This window comes from Camelus bactrianus, chromosome 33, assembly GCF_048773025.1.
Source record: "Camelus bactrianus isolate YW-2024 breed Bactrian camel chromosome 33, ASM4877302v1, whole genome shotgun sequence".
Classification (NCBI taxonomy): Eukaryota; Metazoa; Chordata; class Mammalia; order Artiodactyla; family Camelidae; genus Camelus; species Camelus bactrianus.
In genome coordinates this window covers 8,208,238-8,226,250 of record NC_133571.1, presented here as the reverse complement: position 1 = coordinate 8,226,250, position 18,013 = coordinate 8,208,238, and the positions used below count along the sequence as shown (strand labels likewise).

The 18,013-nt window shown below is 33.4% G+C and overlaps 1 protein-coding gene across 3 annotated transcripts in view; it reads right to left on the bottom strand.

The window, feature by feature from the left end:
* SIK2 (salt inducible kinase 2) overlaps window positions 1-18,013 on the bottom strand; it is a 113,917-nt gene that overhangs the window by 94,297 nt on the left and 1,607 nt on the right. For all 3 annotated transcript variants that reach the window (XM_074356937.1, XM_074356936.1, XM_074356938.1), the window contains exons 2-3: window positions 7,459-7,575; window positions 4,919-4,982 (exon numbers count right to left, since the gene is read on the bottom strand). In XM_074356937.1, the coding sequence (XP_074213038.1) occupies window positions 4,919-4,982; window positions 7,459-7,575 (181 nt within the window). The remainder of the gene's footprint in view (window positions 1-4,918; window positions 4,983-7,458; window positions 7,576-18,013) is intronic.

Genomic DNA, 18,013 nt, shown 5'->3' with positions numbered 1-18,013 from the left:
CTATATGGCTGTGCTTTCCAGTCTTTGCTCAGCTATCAATGAGGCTTGACACTCTACCTAATACTGCAATCAACCAGCCCACTTCACACGCCCCCTTCCTTGCTTTCTCATTCCCGCAGCACTCAACACCATCTAATGTACTATGCAATTTACTTATTTTGCTTGCTGTCTCTCTCCCCACACTAAAATGGGAGGTTCGTGAGAACAGAAATTTTCACCTGTTTTCTTCGTTGTGATGGTCTTCCCACAGAGAACAGTGTGTGGCATACAGCTGGTTTTCAATAAAGATTTCTTGAAAGACTGACTCCCTAACTAAATGAATGGGTGAATATAAGAAAGTATAGGAAAGAAAGAGAAAGGAAAAGAACAAAAAGAAAGAAGAAAGGAAAAGAAAGGGAAGGGAAGGCAAGGGAAAAAAGAAACTTGCCCAAAGCAATGCAACAACTAATACGGTACAGCCAGCATTGTAAACCTCGTTGGCTTCAAAGCCCACACCATTCTATTATAGCATCAGCTAAGAAGCTCCTAATTGAAACAAATAGCTTAAGGATTTAAATAAGCTTAAAAAGCAGCAGAATAAAAAAGAAGTAAAAGAGGCAAGCTATGAATACATAAAGAAGTTTATACTGTATAGCACAGGGAAATATATACAGAAGAAACTGACACAACATTGTAAACTGACTATAACTCAATAACATTAAAAAAAAAAGTGGCAAGCTGTGACATACAATTAGAAAATGATTCAATCTAGAACTATTTACTTAGAATACAACTGTAAATGACACATTTTTTAAACTACAGAAATGTATATAATTCTTTCTTTTATAATTACTAAAATTAAAGATAATTTTGAGAGGATCAGACTTCCGCTTTCCACCAAGATGGAGTACCAGAGGCCAGATTTACCCTCTTGCCCAAAACGACTCCCTACTTCAACAAATAAACAAAAAACAGACAAAAATATATCAGGCACTGATTTATAAGACATTGAACACCAGGAGAAGAAGGAAGGTGATCTCTGAGAGACAGAGAATAAAGGAAGTGAGACCCATGAATGCCCTCAACTAACATCTTGAGAGAATGTCTAAGTCACAACATAGGGAGGGGAAACCTGGGCAGAACACAGCAAAGTCCTTGAGTTGAGGAGACAGAGCTGAGAGTCTTAAAGGAGAACAAGGCAGACAGAGGTCACAAAACAAAGTATCAGAGAAGAGAGAGCTACACATAGGGAGAACCCCAAGGATCTGTAAGGGGTACCCACTGAGTATTCAGGAGAGGGTTGATGGGCACACATGTGTGAGAAAACTACCCAAGGCCAAAGAAAGAACCGTCTGAGAGGATTAGAGAGAACAGTGCCGTGTACAAGGAGCAGTGCTGGTTCCTACTGGCCAGGCTAAACCCCCTCCCCGGTAATTCCTGGGGCATGGGGTAAAGTATTCTGAAGTGGGAAAATCATTGGACTTAGACTGAGTACTGCTCTAATTATAAAAGGAAGACTCAGATGGAGCAAACTGTTTCCAAGTAACTTGACTGCATCCCAGAACAAAGCTCAAGACAAGTTATAGGAATACAAAATATGTGGTAACCAATAAGGTTAAACTGACAATGTCTGGCTTCCAGTCAAAGACTACCAGGCACGTGAAGAAGCAGGAAAATATAACCAAAAATGAGGAGAAATATAAACCATTTAAAATTAATCTGATGGATATGCCGGAATTAGACATGGGCATGAAAAGTTATTAAAAGCATACTCCAAATGTTCAAAAAGCCAACTGAAGACATGGAAGATTTTTTTTTTTTTAAAAAGACCCTAGGCAAGTTTATAGAGCTGAAAACTACAAAGTCTGAGATGAAAAACACACTAGATGAGATTAATGGCAGATTAGATATTGCAGAAGGAAGAATAGTGAATTTGAAGGCATAAAAATAGCAACTATCCAAAATTAAATACAGAAAGAAAGAAGAATTTTTAAAATTGGAAGGAGTGAACGGTGAGACAATCTCAAACAGCCTAACATATGTGTAAGTGGAGTCTCTGCAGAAGAGGCCAGCAAAACTGGTTAAAAAAAATGTTGGCTGAGAGGGAAGGGTTTAGCTCAGGGATAGAGAGCATGCCTAGCATGCAGGAGGTCCTGGGTTCAACTCCTAGTACCTCCATTAAAAGTAAACAAATAAACCTAACTACTCCACTCCCCCCATCCAAAAAAAAAAAAAACCCCACAAAAATCATTAATAAAAATATTGGCTGAAAATTGTCTGAATTTGGTAGAACTACATTCACAGATTTAAGAAGCTCAATGCTCAATGAACACGAAACAAAAGAATCATGAAGAAAACCACACAAAGGCACATCATAATCAAGTGATAAACAGATAATCTTTAAAAGCAGCCAGAGAAAAAAGGCACATTATACAAAAGGAATAGAGGAAACAGATGACAGCAGATTTCTTGTCAGAAATAATGCAAATGAGAAGACAGTGGAGCAATATCTTCAAAGTGTTAAAAGGAAAAAAGTTAACCTAGAATTATATACCCAGTACAACATCATTTAAAAATAGACAAAATAAGGAGTTTAGACATAACAAAAGCTGAAAGATTTTTATCACCAACAGACCTGTGCTGTAAGAAATGCTAAACAAAGTCCTTCAGGTAGAAGAAAAATGGCACCAGATAAAAACATGCATCTACATAAAGAAATGAAGATGAACACATGCATCTACATAGGATGTGGCAATGGCAACGCCACTGGTAAATGTATAAAATTTGTTTAAAAACTGGTATCTTTTTAAAACAAAAGTGATTTTTTAAACAAAAATGATGACACTGTATTTTGTGTTTTACAAAATAGGTATAAATAAAATGTGTGGCAAGAAAATAGAGGCCAGGAGGGGTAAAACAGAAGTGCATTACTGTAAGGTTCTCACACTACATGCGAAGTGGTAAATAGTTTTTGAAGGTAGACTGTCAGTTGAAGATTTGCTCGTGAATGTTCATAGCAATTCATGTGTAACAGCCAAAAACTTAAACCAACTCCATGTCTATCCACACATGAATGGGTAAGTGAACTGGTTTATTTACATAATAGGACACTACTTACAACAAAAAGAAATGGTACATAAAATAGACAAACAGTAAGTTTGTACTGTATGCTGTATATCTTATAGTAACCTACAATGAAAAAGAATATGAAAATGAATATATGTATGTATATGTATGACTGAAACACTACGCTGTACACCAGAAATCGACACAACACTGTAAACTGATTATACTTCAATAATAAATAAATAAATAAAAATAATAAGTAAATAAACACTAAGATCGATTGCCTCTTTAAAAAATAAAAGAAATGATATGTTGATAAGTGCAGCAAAATGGGTGAACCTTAAAATAATTATGCTGAGAGAAAGAAGTCAGACAAAGAAAAGGTACACACTATATGAGTACCTTTATATAAAACTCCAGAAGACATAAGCAAATATAGTGACAGAAAGCAGACCAGTGCTTGTCTGGTGGTAAGGTGGGGCACAAGAGATAACAAAGGGGCACAAAGACACTCTTGGGAGTGACTGTGATCTTGACATGTATATGTGTGTGAAACGTATTAAACTGTATACATTAAATATGTGCAACTGGTTATATGTGAATTATTCTTTTTTTTGAAAGTATGCATTTTTCTTTATTTCCATTTTTTTGGTTTGTTTTGCAAATGGAAGCACCTGATCTAATCTCTGGTTTCAAATAGTAAACTTGACTCTACTGCTCCATCTTACGTGGAACGCTTTTCTTCATTTAAAAAAAAATTATTTTTTAATTGACGTAATTGACGTATAGTCAGTTTACAATGTTGTGCCAATGTCTGGTGTCCAGCATAATGTTTCAGTCATACATGAACATACATATATTCATTTTCATATTCTTTTTCATTATAGGTTACTACAAGATATTAAATATAGTTCCCTGTGCTCTACAGTAGAAACTTGTTGTTTATCTATTTTATATATAATAGTTAGTATCTGCAAATCTCAAACTCTCAATTTATCTCTTCCCACTCCCTCCACCCTAAAAACCACAAGTTTATTTTCTATGTCTGTGAGTCCATTTCTGTTTTGTAAATAAGCTCATTTATGCCTCTTTTTAAGATTTCACATACAAGTGATATCATATGGTATTTTTCCTTCTCTTTCTGGTTTACTTCTATATGTGAATTATTCTTTAATAAACCTGTTTAAAAAACAATTTTGGACCTAAATTTATGTTAAAAAACAAAATATTTCAATTATCTATAGCGTTCTTGTTCCATAGAGTAAAAATAAAATAGAAGAAAGCTAGAACAATGTAATAGTCATAATTTTTTAAGAATTAGAATAGAGCACAGAAGCCAATTAATCAAATACTTTATTATTAGAGATAAAAGAACTGAGTCCCAGAGAGGCTTGGTGACTTGCCGGAGGTCTTAGAGCCACAGTTAGCTGCTTACCAGACTGTAAGATCCACAATGGCAGGGACTGTGTTATTTACTTAGGTGACCGCTGTACCTCCATATCTAGTACAATGTCTGAGACACAGTAGAAGCTCAGTAAATATTTACTGACTTATCTTTATACTGCAAAGAAAGGTTAAACGAAGATAATAGGAAAGAAAATCTCCTTTGCAATATGACTGCAATACCTCCCTATCTCTGATTCTCCAATCTTAACACAGATGAATTAAGCAATAGCTTTAATATCATAAATACAAGAGAATAAATACATTCTATATTTTTTAGCTTACGGGATACTTCATTATATTCTAAGGCTTAAAATTTCTAATTCATGTTCGCAACTTTTACACAAGCAGGAGAATTAATAGGAAATACTCCAATAAAGATGAGTGATACTTTCAAATGAAAAAAAAAAATTTAAAGAAATGTGCTTACCAAAAATTTCTCCATTTTTGGCATATTCTGTCACAAGGTACAACATGTTTTTGGTCTCCATTACCTATTGATAAATAATTCCATTTTAGTCTGATAGGAAAAGATGGTAATTTGCCACAATGTTCTATGAAGTTACTTAAATTAAAACTACTAATAAAAATATCAAGTTATGAACACTTCAGAAGCTGGCAAAGTTTACAAGGCTGACGATACTCTCATGCTAACACTTCTGCGAAAAATTTAGACCTTTGGTCCTCCACGTGTGGTCCATGGATCAACAGCAACAGCACAGCTGAGACAGCTGTTAAAAATGCGAAGTCCCAGGCCCCACCCCAGACCCACTCACAAAGAATTTACATTTTAACAAAATCCTCCACCGTTACACAGATTCAAGTTTGAGTTAATACAGGGAACAGGAGTTTTTTTGTTTATTTGTTTGTTTTTGTTTTTATTTGTGGTGGGGGACAGTAGTTTTGAAGATCAACTTTTTACCATCTCCTCACTGACTCTCCGAGCCCTGTGTTATAGGGTAGACTCTGATTAAGAAAAGAATAATAAAAACAGAGCTCAGTTAATCTGGCCTGTAGCCCAACTCACCTGGCACAATGTGATATTTCTCCCAATGCACTTTAATGTTGTTACAAAGTACCAGTATTTTAAAACATCCTTCAAAAGCTTCTTCATAACCCCACTGCTACACACTTTTATTTAAATTAGTTTTTCTAGGTTCACAAAGGAAGTGTGTCATTGCCACAAAGTTTGATTTTCCAAACTACACTAAACTGAAAGGAAATGAAATAATGGATTCAAAAGGAGTGAATTTTAGATTGCTTCTCTGTAACATTCTTTATCTTTTTTCATACTGGCACATGCTAATAATGTCATATTTAACTGCTACCTCCTGAAAGGCTAAAAACTAATTTTGATCTAGCATTTTAGGTTTATGACTATACCCTATCGGGCCAGAAAACTAAGAGTTACCTATAATTTGGGTCTAAACAAGTCAAAAGGTAAGTCAATATAACTGATTATTTAGTTCAAAAAAAGAGAATTATCATGTGAGTCATGATAGTTTTTGTTTATTTGTTTGTTTTGTGTTTTAATTGAAGTATAGTTGAAGAATCATGGTAGTTTTAACCTCAGTTTGCCTTTGGTTCATCAGACTCCTAAGGATGTGATTAGTTTCTCATAAGTATCCACTTTAGGGAAAAATAAAGAGCTTACAGGGAGAAATACTCTGATACAAATTTGACCTAAGAGACCCACCATAGTTTTAGAAATTGTTTCTAAATTTCCTTAAGAATTGTTTTGAGTGGCACAAAACAGTCGCTCATTCTTAGCTAGTGGTAATGCTCTCCAATGGTCTCCACACCTTTTAAATTGTAAGTCTTTACCAATAAAGTTGCTTAGTCAAATGTATACACGAATGTATTTATGCATGTATACATAGACACACATATGTATTTATGTACATGCAGAGACACAAATTACATACTTATGCCCCTGTATAAATACTATATTAAATATATACATTATAAAATGCACAAGAAGATAAATATAAAAGATAAATTGAATTAGAAGTTCTAATAGTTTCTTATTATGCCCCAAGGGACACTCGTGCTAACCAATTTGAGTGCACAGAGTGGTGTGTTAGTGCTAGCTCTCTGAGAGGGAAATAAAAGGCCCTGACTTGTAAACCAATTTCTGCGGTGTAAAAATACTCCTACCATTGCTAATTTTGAGTTATTAACACGTTAATCGGCTCACAAACCTTCTGAAAATTTAACAATCAGCTCTCACAAGTCAGCCCAGGCTGATCCAGCCCACCACCGGGCGCACACATCTTACTTTGGAGATCGAAGCCATAGACTCGCATACTGAAACATTTTAAAATAGATTTCCAATATAAAATTTCTAAGTATTAATGGATAGAAATATTTTAAAAGGTCGTTCGTAAACATAAATGACTCTCTAAAAATCTGAAAAAAATCTTCCTTTTAAAAAACATGGCTTATACTTGAAACAGGCGCAGTTTATTTTACAAAAATTATATCTTAGGTTAATTTTTTTTAAACTAGCTTATTTACTTTATCTGATAAAAAAAAAACTGAAACAAAACATAAAGTTTGGCTCTAGGTATTATAAGGTACGCCCTTAGGTAATATATTATTTTAGCCTTTGTATTTCATAAAACATAAACAATATATTTTTCTAGTCAGCAAAACTGCCATGTCCTTATTGTTAATGATACCACCACCCAAACCCAGCAGGTTCAAGCAGGGTATCATAAACACACAACTACAAACTTTTAAATTAAATAACTTACAGTCTGAGAGACAACTTAAAATTAAGCTGCTAGTAGTTTTTGATTGCTTCATTTTTTATTTAAATAAAGAAAACTGGAGGTACTTAGCTTAATAAAAGCACATAATTATCTTTTATGCAGATTAAAAAAACTAACATAAAAGAGAAAAAAAATGATGATGTAACACAGGGTACCGGGTATGAGAAGCAGAGAGAGGTGCAAAGTTACGCCATACCTGATACAGTTTGATGATGTGAGGGTGGTCTAACATTTTCATTATTTGCACTTCTCGGTAGATTTTCTCAAGGTTCACTGCATCCAGCTGAGATTTATCTATTATTTTTATCGCCACCTGCATCCCAGACACAAATAAATACAATTAGTATACAGTGGTTAACATTTTCCAGTTAAGCATCTTTTTAATAAATGACATCTAAGACTTCGCCTGTAAGTCACTATGACAACAATGGTAACTAGCTTAACTCCAGTGTGCGTTCATTCATCATTCAGCAGCTATTTCTTAACTATCCACCATGAATAAGGCCCCGTGGTAGATTTCGTCTGGGAGAGTCTTTAGTGTGCTATGAAGAATAACCCTGCAAATTTACTTTAATAAAATACATTTCTCTTTCAGTACAGCTGTAACGCCTTCTTACTCCATTTAAAAGCAAATTCCCAGCAGTTTCAACTCGTCATCATCCCACAGCAAATTATCTATAAACAAATGGTCGGCCAAGTAGAAGACAATCTCTATTATACTGAAATACAATTTTTCTAGAAAAGAAAGTGACAGGTTCCAAAGAATATAGATATACCTTTCTGGGGAGGGGGGGAACAACTAAGTATAAAGTATTAAAATCCATCTAAGTGAAAAAAATCCCAATTGGATTAAATTTTGCTTTAAAAATCAAAGTGCAAAGACTCAAATGTTAGTAATTATGCTGAATTTTGACTTCCTTAAAGGAATGTGACTTCAAAATATGTGGCCTTTTCCTGTCATAACTGGATAGGAACCCAAACCACTCCAAGGTTAATAATTCAAGGGAACTGCATTTGTTTTTGTTTTTGCTTTAATTTTGTTTTTTTATTGGCGTGTAGCTGACATACGATGTTAGTTTCAGGTATACAGCAAAGTGATTCAGTTAATACATATACATACATCCTATACACTATTTTTCACATTCATTTCCATTATATGTTATTACAAGAAACTGAATATGGGTTACTGTGCTATACAATAGGTCCTTGTTGTTTACCTATTTTATATATAGTAGTGTGTATCTGCTAATCCCAAACTCCTAATTTATCCCTCCCTTGCCCTTTCCCCTTTGGTAACCATAGTTTGTTTCCTATGTCTGTGAGTCTATTTTTGGTTCGTAAATAAAATTTGTATCATTTTATTTTAGATTCCACACATAAGTGATATATATTTGTCTTTCTCTGTCTGACTTACTGAGGGAACTGCATTGAATGTGGATAAGTAATCAGAAATGAACAATTACACACTTTTTGCATGCAAAAAGAACAAATTTTTAAAACTTGGTATTTGGTTATGAAATAAGCAATTCTAAGTAAAATTTTTTCAGATAATTGGGAACCACCCAAACTTAATTATAATAAGCTCTGAAGAAACTCTGAAATGTACTCCACATTCTACCCAAAAGTCTCCTTAAAGTAATTCAGTCTTATGTTGTGGTTTCTGGGTAATATATCAATTATTGTATGTGCTATAATAGTCCAATATGTCTAAAAAGGTAACCAAGATGATTTCTTAACTCAGGTTGTCAATTCACTTAATTCCTTTAGACTCCTATTTATACAATTAGTTTTTTCTTCTTTCCTTACAGCTGCTCTGTCCTCTGCTGTTCTCCCTAAAGTTCTACTGTAAGGTTTATTTCTTACCTTTCTCTCTTTCTATTTTGCTGCCTATAGCTTTTTCCCTAATTTGAACTTAATTATAACCCATAGAAGAACTCAAGCTTCCTGGAGGAAATCAGATTACTAAATATGGTGAATAAAATTAAATTTATTGCCTAAGAAGAAAGGGGGTAGCTCCTTCTGTAGTCAGTAAAGTGTGTAGATTTTGTGATAACTATTTTTATGATGTTTGGCAGTATTTTATTTATTCCCATAATCAAACTATTCTAGAAAGTAAAATGTACTAACCTTTGACGGCTAGATAAGTGACTGATCAGTGTTGTACTTGTTACTAGGAACATTCTTGGACCACCTCAAAACTAAATACATTTAAAAAGACTTCACCTGTCCAATTAAGAGGACAACAGAATATGGTATCGCTTTGGGTAATTTGGGGTAAAAGCTGCCAGATAAAAGGATAAGTATATATTTTAATTCCCTCAATATTCCTGAGGAAGGTAACGTGGAGTTTCACAGACATGCATATTTTGAGGAAAATGTCTTGCCTTACAATTTCTAGAATGTATCTAGATACCAGTAACCCCTCCCCAAGAAAAAACTTTTACAACCAAATGATCATCTAATACATAGAAAAAGAATTGGAGAGAAAGGAATCATGGTTTAAAAAAAATCTCATTATGATTACTGTTATTAAGAAAATTTTTTATTATACATATTTGAGCATCATATTTAATGTTAGAAAAAGTTTAGATACTAAATACAATATAAGCGAGGTATTACCAAGAGATATATTCTCTTTGACACTATTGAAATCTTGGCCTCAATGAAAAAGTGAAAATACATAAATCATCTAACTAAACTTTAGTAAGTTATAAACCTCATTATTTAACTGTTCTCAGCCAAAAAAAATTCTCCAGTGACAAAACAGAATTCCGTCCTCACTTTTATCTGGGGCCACAGACTATATGTTATGTCATCCACAGCCCTGTGTATTTATATCTTGACACTGCTGTCCCTTGTTTTAAGGCTGCTATCAGAGGATTATGAAAAAGTGGATGCTGTGTCAGCTTGCTGCTTGTGATAGTTAGGGAGAGTCTAACTGCTCTAACACGGAGGCCCCAAAATGTATACTGATTCAAACACAACAGAAGTTGATTGCTCACATAGCAAAACTGGATGGGTGAAGAAGTTAGCAGGTAGCCAGCCCTCTTCTGTACAGGTATATGAGGATACAAGGAGCCTTCACTAGTTTTAACAGGTAAGCCAAGGTAGTAAAGGGTAAAGGGTAGATAACCCTGAAGTCTGCCTCCTTTCCAGCTGGACAGAAGGAGAAAAAAGCTCTTCTGCAAGTTTTAATTGGCCAGGTCTGGAAGTGGAACACAGTGTTTCTGTTTACTCCGCTAGTTAAAACTCAGTTATGTGACCATACCTATATGCAAGGGAGGCCAAGAAACAGCCAAGCTGTAGGTCCAGGAAGAAGAGGAAACTGAATTTTTGGTGATCAGCTAAGAATCTCGGCGATACTCTTCCTGGTAATTTCTTAACAATGGGACTCTTTGCCAAATACTTCCCAGAAATATAATAATGGTGATGATGATGAATTTCACAACTGCATAGCATTTTTTAATTTAACAAGATACTTTCACACATTTTATCTCACTCATTTCTCCATTTTTTTAAAGTACATGGTACAAGCAGTACATCCATGAGTTGATGAAACTGAAGTTCAAAAGATGTCACATCATCTACAAAGGTCCTAAAGCTCAAGTGAATTAGTGGGGAGAAACCACAGGCCTTCTAACTCCAAGTTCCAGCTTTTCACTCTTCAAAGAGCCTATTACTCACACATTTACTGAGCACCTGTTGTGTGCCCAGAATTAGACCCAGGAAACAAAAATGAATGAGATCTGATTCCTACCTTCAAGGAACTTAGTAGGTCTGTGAGAAAAAGGAGAACACATTTTGGAAAACAAATTTTATGAATAAAAAAATATACATTTGGGTGTTTCCGCAATGGTGTACAAAATTCCCAACTTACGAAAGGGTTCATTTTAAAGATAACTATAAACTTAGATTTCTGGGAAATTCCTCTCTGCATCCCTTCTCTACTTAGTTCCAAACATAGTACCAAGGACAAAATCTGTATGGTCACAACAAAGTCAAGCAAGGGACTCTAAATTGAAGGATCCTTTCTTTGTTGTAGTTCACCTAAATTATTCAACTCTCTAATTATGTATGCAGTATCTTTAAAAAAAAACCTTCAATGAATTTATATGGTGATTAAAAAAATTAGCATTCCTTCCGCTAGGACACAAAAGGAAGGTTTCTTATACAACTTTGGAGAGCATATTGATAAACTAAAATAATTACTATCAAAATAAATCCCATGTAAAGTAGCAACACTGAATATTCAACCTTATAAATAGGAAAATGCACATATACCTAATACAATGTTATCTGTCAATTATATCTCAAAAATACTTTTTTTCCTTATTATATTTACAAAGATTAAAAAGTAAACCCCCTTGTGGGCTAAAGTTCAATGAGATGGCCACTTTTATAGATTGCTAGTAGGAATATAAAATAGGTTATAATTTTTCTGGAAGGTTATTTGGCAATCTTTACCAAAAAACTTAAAAATCATCCATCTCACTTAGTCTAAGATTTCTACTTCTGAAAAATTATTTGTAGAAAATAATCTGAAATGATGATAAAGATTTATGTGCAAATATACTCCAGTATTGTTTATAATATAAAGAGAAACATAAAACAATTATATGAATTATGGTAAATCTCTATTATGACTATTATACAGCTATTAAAATAGCTCCTTTTAATAATATGGAGAAATAATTAGGTTAAATATTAAATAAAAATTCAAGGTATCAGTGCAGTCTCAACAAAGGTTATGTATAGAAAAAGACTTGTAAAAACTAGATAGAAACATGACAAAAATGTTATCAGTAGGTGAAAAAATCATGAATTATTTTCCTGATTTATTTTTCTGTGCAATTTTTCTTCTGTGAGCATGAATTGTTTTTCCAATAAGAAAAAAAAGTGAAGTGGGGAGTTATAAGAAGAGAAAGAAAAGTGGAGCTGTATTTACTATATATGTTAACTTCTCCATCTGTGAAATATTAGTCATTTTCATTTTCTTATTTTCTAAATTCTCTATAAAATGGCTATATTATTTAATAAGGTTTAAATATTAATTATGCAGACTCTATACATAGAAGTGTTTCCAACCATGTTAAAAAATATATGCAAAAATAACAACTATGAAAAAAAATCCCCACTAAATGAAAAAAAAGCAGCAACTATGTAAAACACAAACCAGCAAGGAAGAAAAGGGATTAAATCTAAGAGGAGAAATGAAATAGTGTTAAACTGATGGATCAAAGGGATTTTTTTTCATTTTTCAAAATGTAAGTTTAATGATAACATTATTTTTTGATAATTTTAGAAAAAATGATTTAACTTCTCATAAAAGAAATATTAATCTCATGCACTTAAAGAGACCACACACAAAACTGGCTGTGGGGGAATTTATAAGTCACACAATAAGAGCTATTCTTCTAGTAAAATATTAGAAGAGATTAACATAAATTTGCTTTCTCAGGTGGTATTTGCTTTAGCGCTCTTTACTACTAATACATTATTTCTCTGTGGTCCTTCTGAAGTACCACGAAGCAAAATCCTGACCATACAGTTAGATCTTTGAAGTTAAAAAATTAACACACTTTCAAGCTTGTATATCAAAACATAGGTGGAATCAGAACATTCATGCCTATCATATGATTAAATAGTGATTGTGATTGAGCTACAACGAAAGGGTTTCTGAAAGCAGTAAAAGCCAATGGTAAAACTGACATGGAGGTCTCCAGTTACCCTTTAAGAATAAATCAATTAGACATTTTTTTCCAATGTAAAATTTGACTTTGAAAATGTAAGAATTTATATAATAAAATAAATCCTCATTAAAGTTTAATTTGACTTTTATAATGGTGGGTAAGGAAAAGAGATTGCAGGAAAGGTTAATGTCACTGCACTTTTAGATCCACAAAAACTGAACTGAGAATTCTTAAGACCTTATAAGAACTGATTAAAAATAAACCCTATCTTAAAAATTACTTAAACAAATTAGCAAAAAAGACAACTCAGTTTAAAAAAATGGGCCAAAGAACAAAAAGCAATTCACAAAATATAAAGTCATAAAACTGCATGATCAAAGTAAATCAAAGAAATGCAAATTCAAATTCAAATATTGTTTCCCCCTACCAAACTAGGAAAGATTAAAAAAAAATTCCTGCTAAATATGCATTTTCCGGATGAAAATTATTACCCTTCTGGAGGGTAATCTGGTATCTCATGTCATCAGATACGGATGTAAAGACATACTCCTTGAGCCAAGAATTCCACTGCTATGGGATAATCCTGAGGAAACAATCAGATAGATGCACAAAGAGGTATATACAGCAATGCTCTCTGAAACAATATTTTAGAAAGAGAACTCACAAGAGAGAAATAATCTTAATGTTCAATAATAGGAAACTGATGAAATAAAATACAGATGGTGATACACAAGGATACTATTTAACCATGCTTTCGATGTATTTTTTTAAAGCTTGGGAAAATGTTAGCAACACATTAATTAAAAAACACAGATTATATGTATAGATAACATCAATTTTATTGCATACATATAAAATAGCTAATAGAGTATGAACCAAATATTAACAGTGGTTGTCTCCTGGTCTGGATGATGGAATTAAAATAAGTATGTTTATTTTATTTTCTTCTTCAAGCTTTTCAACAATGTCTACAATGAAAATGCCTTCCTTTTGTAACTGGAGGAAAAACACACAAATATTTATTTTAAAGAACTTAAAAAACTAATTTTAGCATCAATTTTCAGTTTAATTCCTTCAAGATTTATCTCTAAACCTGTTTATTAAAAAAAATTTAATGAAAAGTTTCTGATGAAATTCCCAAATGTAACTGTCTATCATTCTTCTAATAATCTCAAACTGGATATATGGGCTGTTTCTCTTTGAAAGGTGGGGAAGCATTCTCTACAAATGTTCTGCATAAAGGAACTTTTACATAAATAACTTATTTCAAAAATATGGAAATGGAAGGTGGAAGAGGTACGAGGTACACTAGAGAGGAAAGAAAACTATCTTAATGAATTTCTGGAATCCATTTGGCCCCAAGGAAATGAATCTGCCATCAGCAGTGGGCCATAAATCAAATATCATCATGTGAATCCAGGAATCAAGGCCAGTTTCAGTTATTTCCAAATAAGTCTTTTCTTAATTGCCTGATGACTGAGACAGAATTTCCCAGTGGAATCAAAAGTAGAATGCATTAACTGTTAAGCATTTACACAGAATATAAAAATTTATACAATTCTTACTTTGCATGTTTGTCCCCCTCCAAACTCTCCCAAAGAGCAGATCATTTTGAACAATATTTAGCAGAATAATCTGCCAAATATTACTTGTCTGGGGTGCTAATAAACTAGAGAACAATTCCTAATAAAGCATATATGTTCCATGACAAATATAATTTTTATTTCAACACACAATTAAAGATCATACATAGGCCTAGATACAAATATTAGTGATCAAGTTAAATGGTAACAATTCCTCCTGGTGCACACAGTACAGCTGCTTCTTCACATCTGGGATATTTCACAGGACAAGGTTAATACGAAGACTACTGAGTGTAGCCTTAAAATTTTAAAGCAAAACGTAAAATTCAAATGTATTAAAAAATTAAGTTCTCTTCTTCAAGAAACACTGTAATCAGGGTGTAATATGCCCTTCTCTTGCTTCTACCCTTGCCTTAAAAATGAAATTCTAAGTATACGGGAAATTTTTAAAGTACTTACAATTTTAAGGTGGTAGTTAGTTTACAAATTATGCCTAAATATAAAAGTCCCAAAATGCACACAGAAAGCTCTTCAGTGAACAAAAGCAGTTTCAGAATGCCCTTGCTATCACTTTTTTTTTTTTTGTTTTGTTTTGTTTTTTGGTGGGGGAGGTAATCAGATTGATTTATTTACTTAGAGGAGGTACTGGGGATTGAACCCAGGACCTCGTACATGCTAAGCATGTGCTCTACCACTTGAGCTATATTCTCCCCCAAGAATGTCCTTGCTATCATTTTTACATTTCAGGTTCTCTTAAGTATAAGCAGCCCAGTATCTACATGCCAAATATCTTTAAGATTATGGACCATTCATTTACATGCTCTTTAGCCGAGAAATGAAGGAGGTATGGTACTGAGGAAAACTCAATTATCTGTCACAGAAAAGAAACTAGAAAGTAACTAATGATGGTTATCCCTGGGTGGTGATATTATAGGTAATTCTTTTCATTTATACACTTTAAAAAATGTTTAATATAAAGCACAATAGATTTGATAATAAAAATGAATTATTCTCCAATGTACAAATAATAACGTCTCACTTGGTAATTTCCCTTCTAGGAACTTACCCCCAATTCCTCCTCTCTAGGAAAACTGAAAATGCAGAGAGTTATATACACAAAAATTATAAACTGCAAATTATTTATTATACGTGAAAACTGGAAACTGTATAATGTTAAATAGTAAGGAAATTGCTGTGAAATAGGATTCATCTACAAAGTAGAACACTATGCAGCTATTAAAAATGTTTTATAGAGTTCTATTTAATAAGCAAAATGTTTAGGCTATAATGGTAAATGGGGGGAAGATACAACTTATAAGTGTATCTAACATGTGATCTCATCTATGGAAAAAATGCATTAAAAAAAAGACTAGAGGGAAATATGTCATAATGTCAAGAATGATTTATTCCTACTGGTGGAGGAATTAATTACACATACACTTTTTTGTGCACTATATTCTTCTTTATACTTTCCACAATAAGAATGTATTTCTTTAATAGAAAACAAAAAGTTGAAGGGCACAAATGACTTTTCTGAAATTTTACTCAACAGAAACAAAACAAAACAAAACAAAACCATGTAAAACTAGCCATCTGATTAGTTAGAAGGAAGTTCTTTGCTGGTGCAGTATTAATAAAACACACTTCTCAAGGACACTCCCAGCATAGCAAACTAGCAACCACTACTGCCTAAAATAGTTTAACAGCCTAAATGCTATTATTCTTTTTCCATTATGCTAATTTTATAAAATTAGCTACTCTAATTCATAAATCACAAACCAATACGACAAAGCTTTTATGAAGTATTATGTTAGGAAGCTGGATTCTGCCACCACCTGCCTTCCCTTTTGTGTGCAAAATTTACATAGAGAGCTAACATGAGAACTCTGCTTCAGATGAGGATGTAATTACACTTCTTAAACAATGTTAAGCTACTTGATAGAACAAAATGAAGATCTCTTTTGTCTACTGATTTTTTTTCCCCCAAAAAGGCAAACAGTCTTGGATTTTCCCAGCTCTGTAGGAAATACATCACGTTTGAGTGATACGGAACAAGAGACGAAGAGTTGATTAAAAATAAGAGTCCAGTTGTTCATCACACAGAAGTTTAAACTGTAAAATTTGCCTGGGGTTCAAACTTGGGAAAAAAGACCTCTAAGTTTTAAAACACACAAACTTATACTGATGCTAATGCATATTATACTGAAGAAATTTTTCTAAACAGTAAGTATAATTATGATATTTTGCTGATATTGGTCTTTATGCCATATTAATTGTTCTCACAGTATCTACTGTAGTATGTTCAGCAATGAGAACCTCAAATAATGTTAAGTGACACTTTAAAGTTTCCACTAGCCATCTTATTTACAGTGTTTGAGGTGGTTGTCGTATTTATCAAAGATACAAAGATTTATCCAGTGAATGAAGATAACAAATACAGCTTTAAACATCCTCTTAACAAACAGCAAGAAACGACTGTATCTGTGCTAAATAATTTTTAATGCAAATTACCACAGAAGCTCACAGACAGAGCAACTTTGTAGGACTTGAGATTTACAGGACCTTTTCTCTTCTTTAATTCCTTGGTATTTCCCTTACCTCCTCATCTTTAATATCTCCAATCACACCAAATTATCCCAAGCATTCATTCATACTCACTCACCTTAAATTCACACTATTTCTTTTTATATGTTAAGAACACTTTCTTACAGAAAAGCAAAGGAAGTTGGGTTCTGCGGACTAGAAATCTCACTTTTACCTTAAATCATTTTACACACATACCCTGCACACACAATTCAGGATCTGAGCGCTCTTTCATGACCCGCCCTGTGCCATCAGCTACAAATGCGTGGTTGATCTCACTGAGAGCCAAACCCTGACACTACTACACAGTGCCCCCTAGCTCTACAAGATACATCAGGTTAAAAGCAACACGGTGTGAAATGTCAACCTCAAGAAAAAGCGTCAGTCACTATCAGCTCCATTTAAGCAGTTCTTAATAGATACTATATTACCTAAATTTGACCTAATAAGTAACAGCTGACTTAATTAACTCTTTCGACTAATACTGGTAAAAACTGATGAGAAAAAAAATATTATGAGCTCATGGATTTGGAATTCAACCACCTGACAATATAGTTCAAAAGCTCTTTGTAACTGAAATTTGCCTGACTTTTAGAGTCATTAAGCAAGGGCTCCTATAAAAATACACATTAAAAATGCCTTCTTTTCATGTAATTAAGCGGGGAAACAGCATGGCATTAGGCCATGGTTCTTTAGAGGAATGGAACCAATTTCTTCGTTTTTAAAATTGCTGGGATCAGGTTAATCTCACTAGAGTCACATTATCTATCATTACAAACTTAACCTAAATTGCTAACTCTGGTAAATTTGTGAGAGGAAAATTTGTGACCTTCGTCCTGATGCTTAAAAAAAAAAAGTCGGATTTGGGCTGCCTCAGGATCAGTAGGGGAAGGCA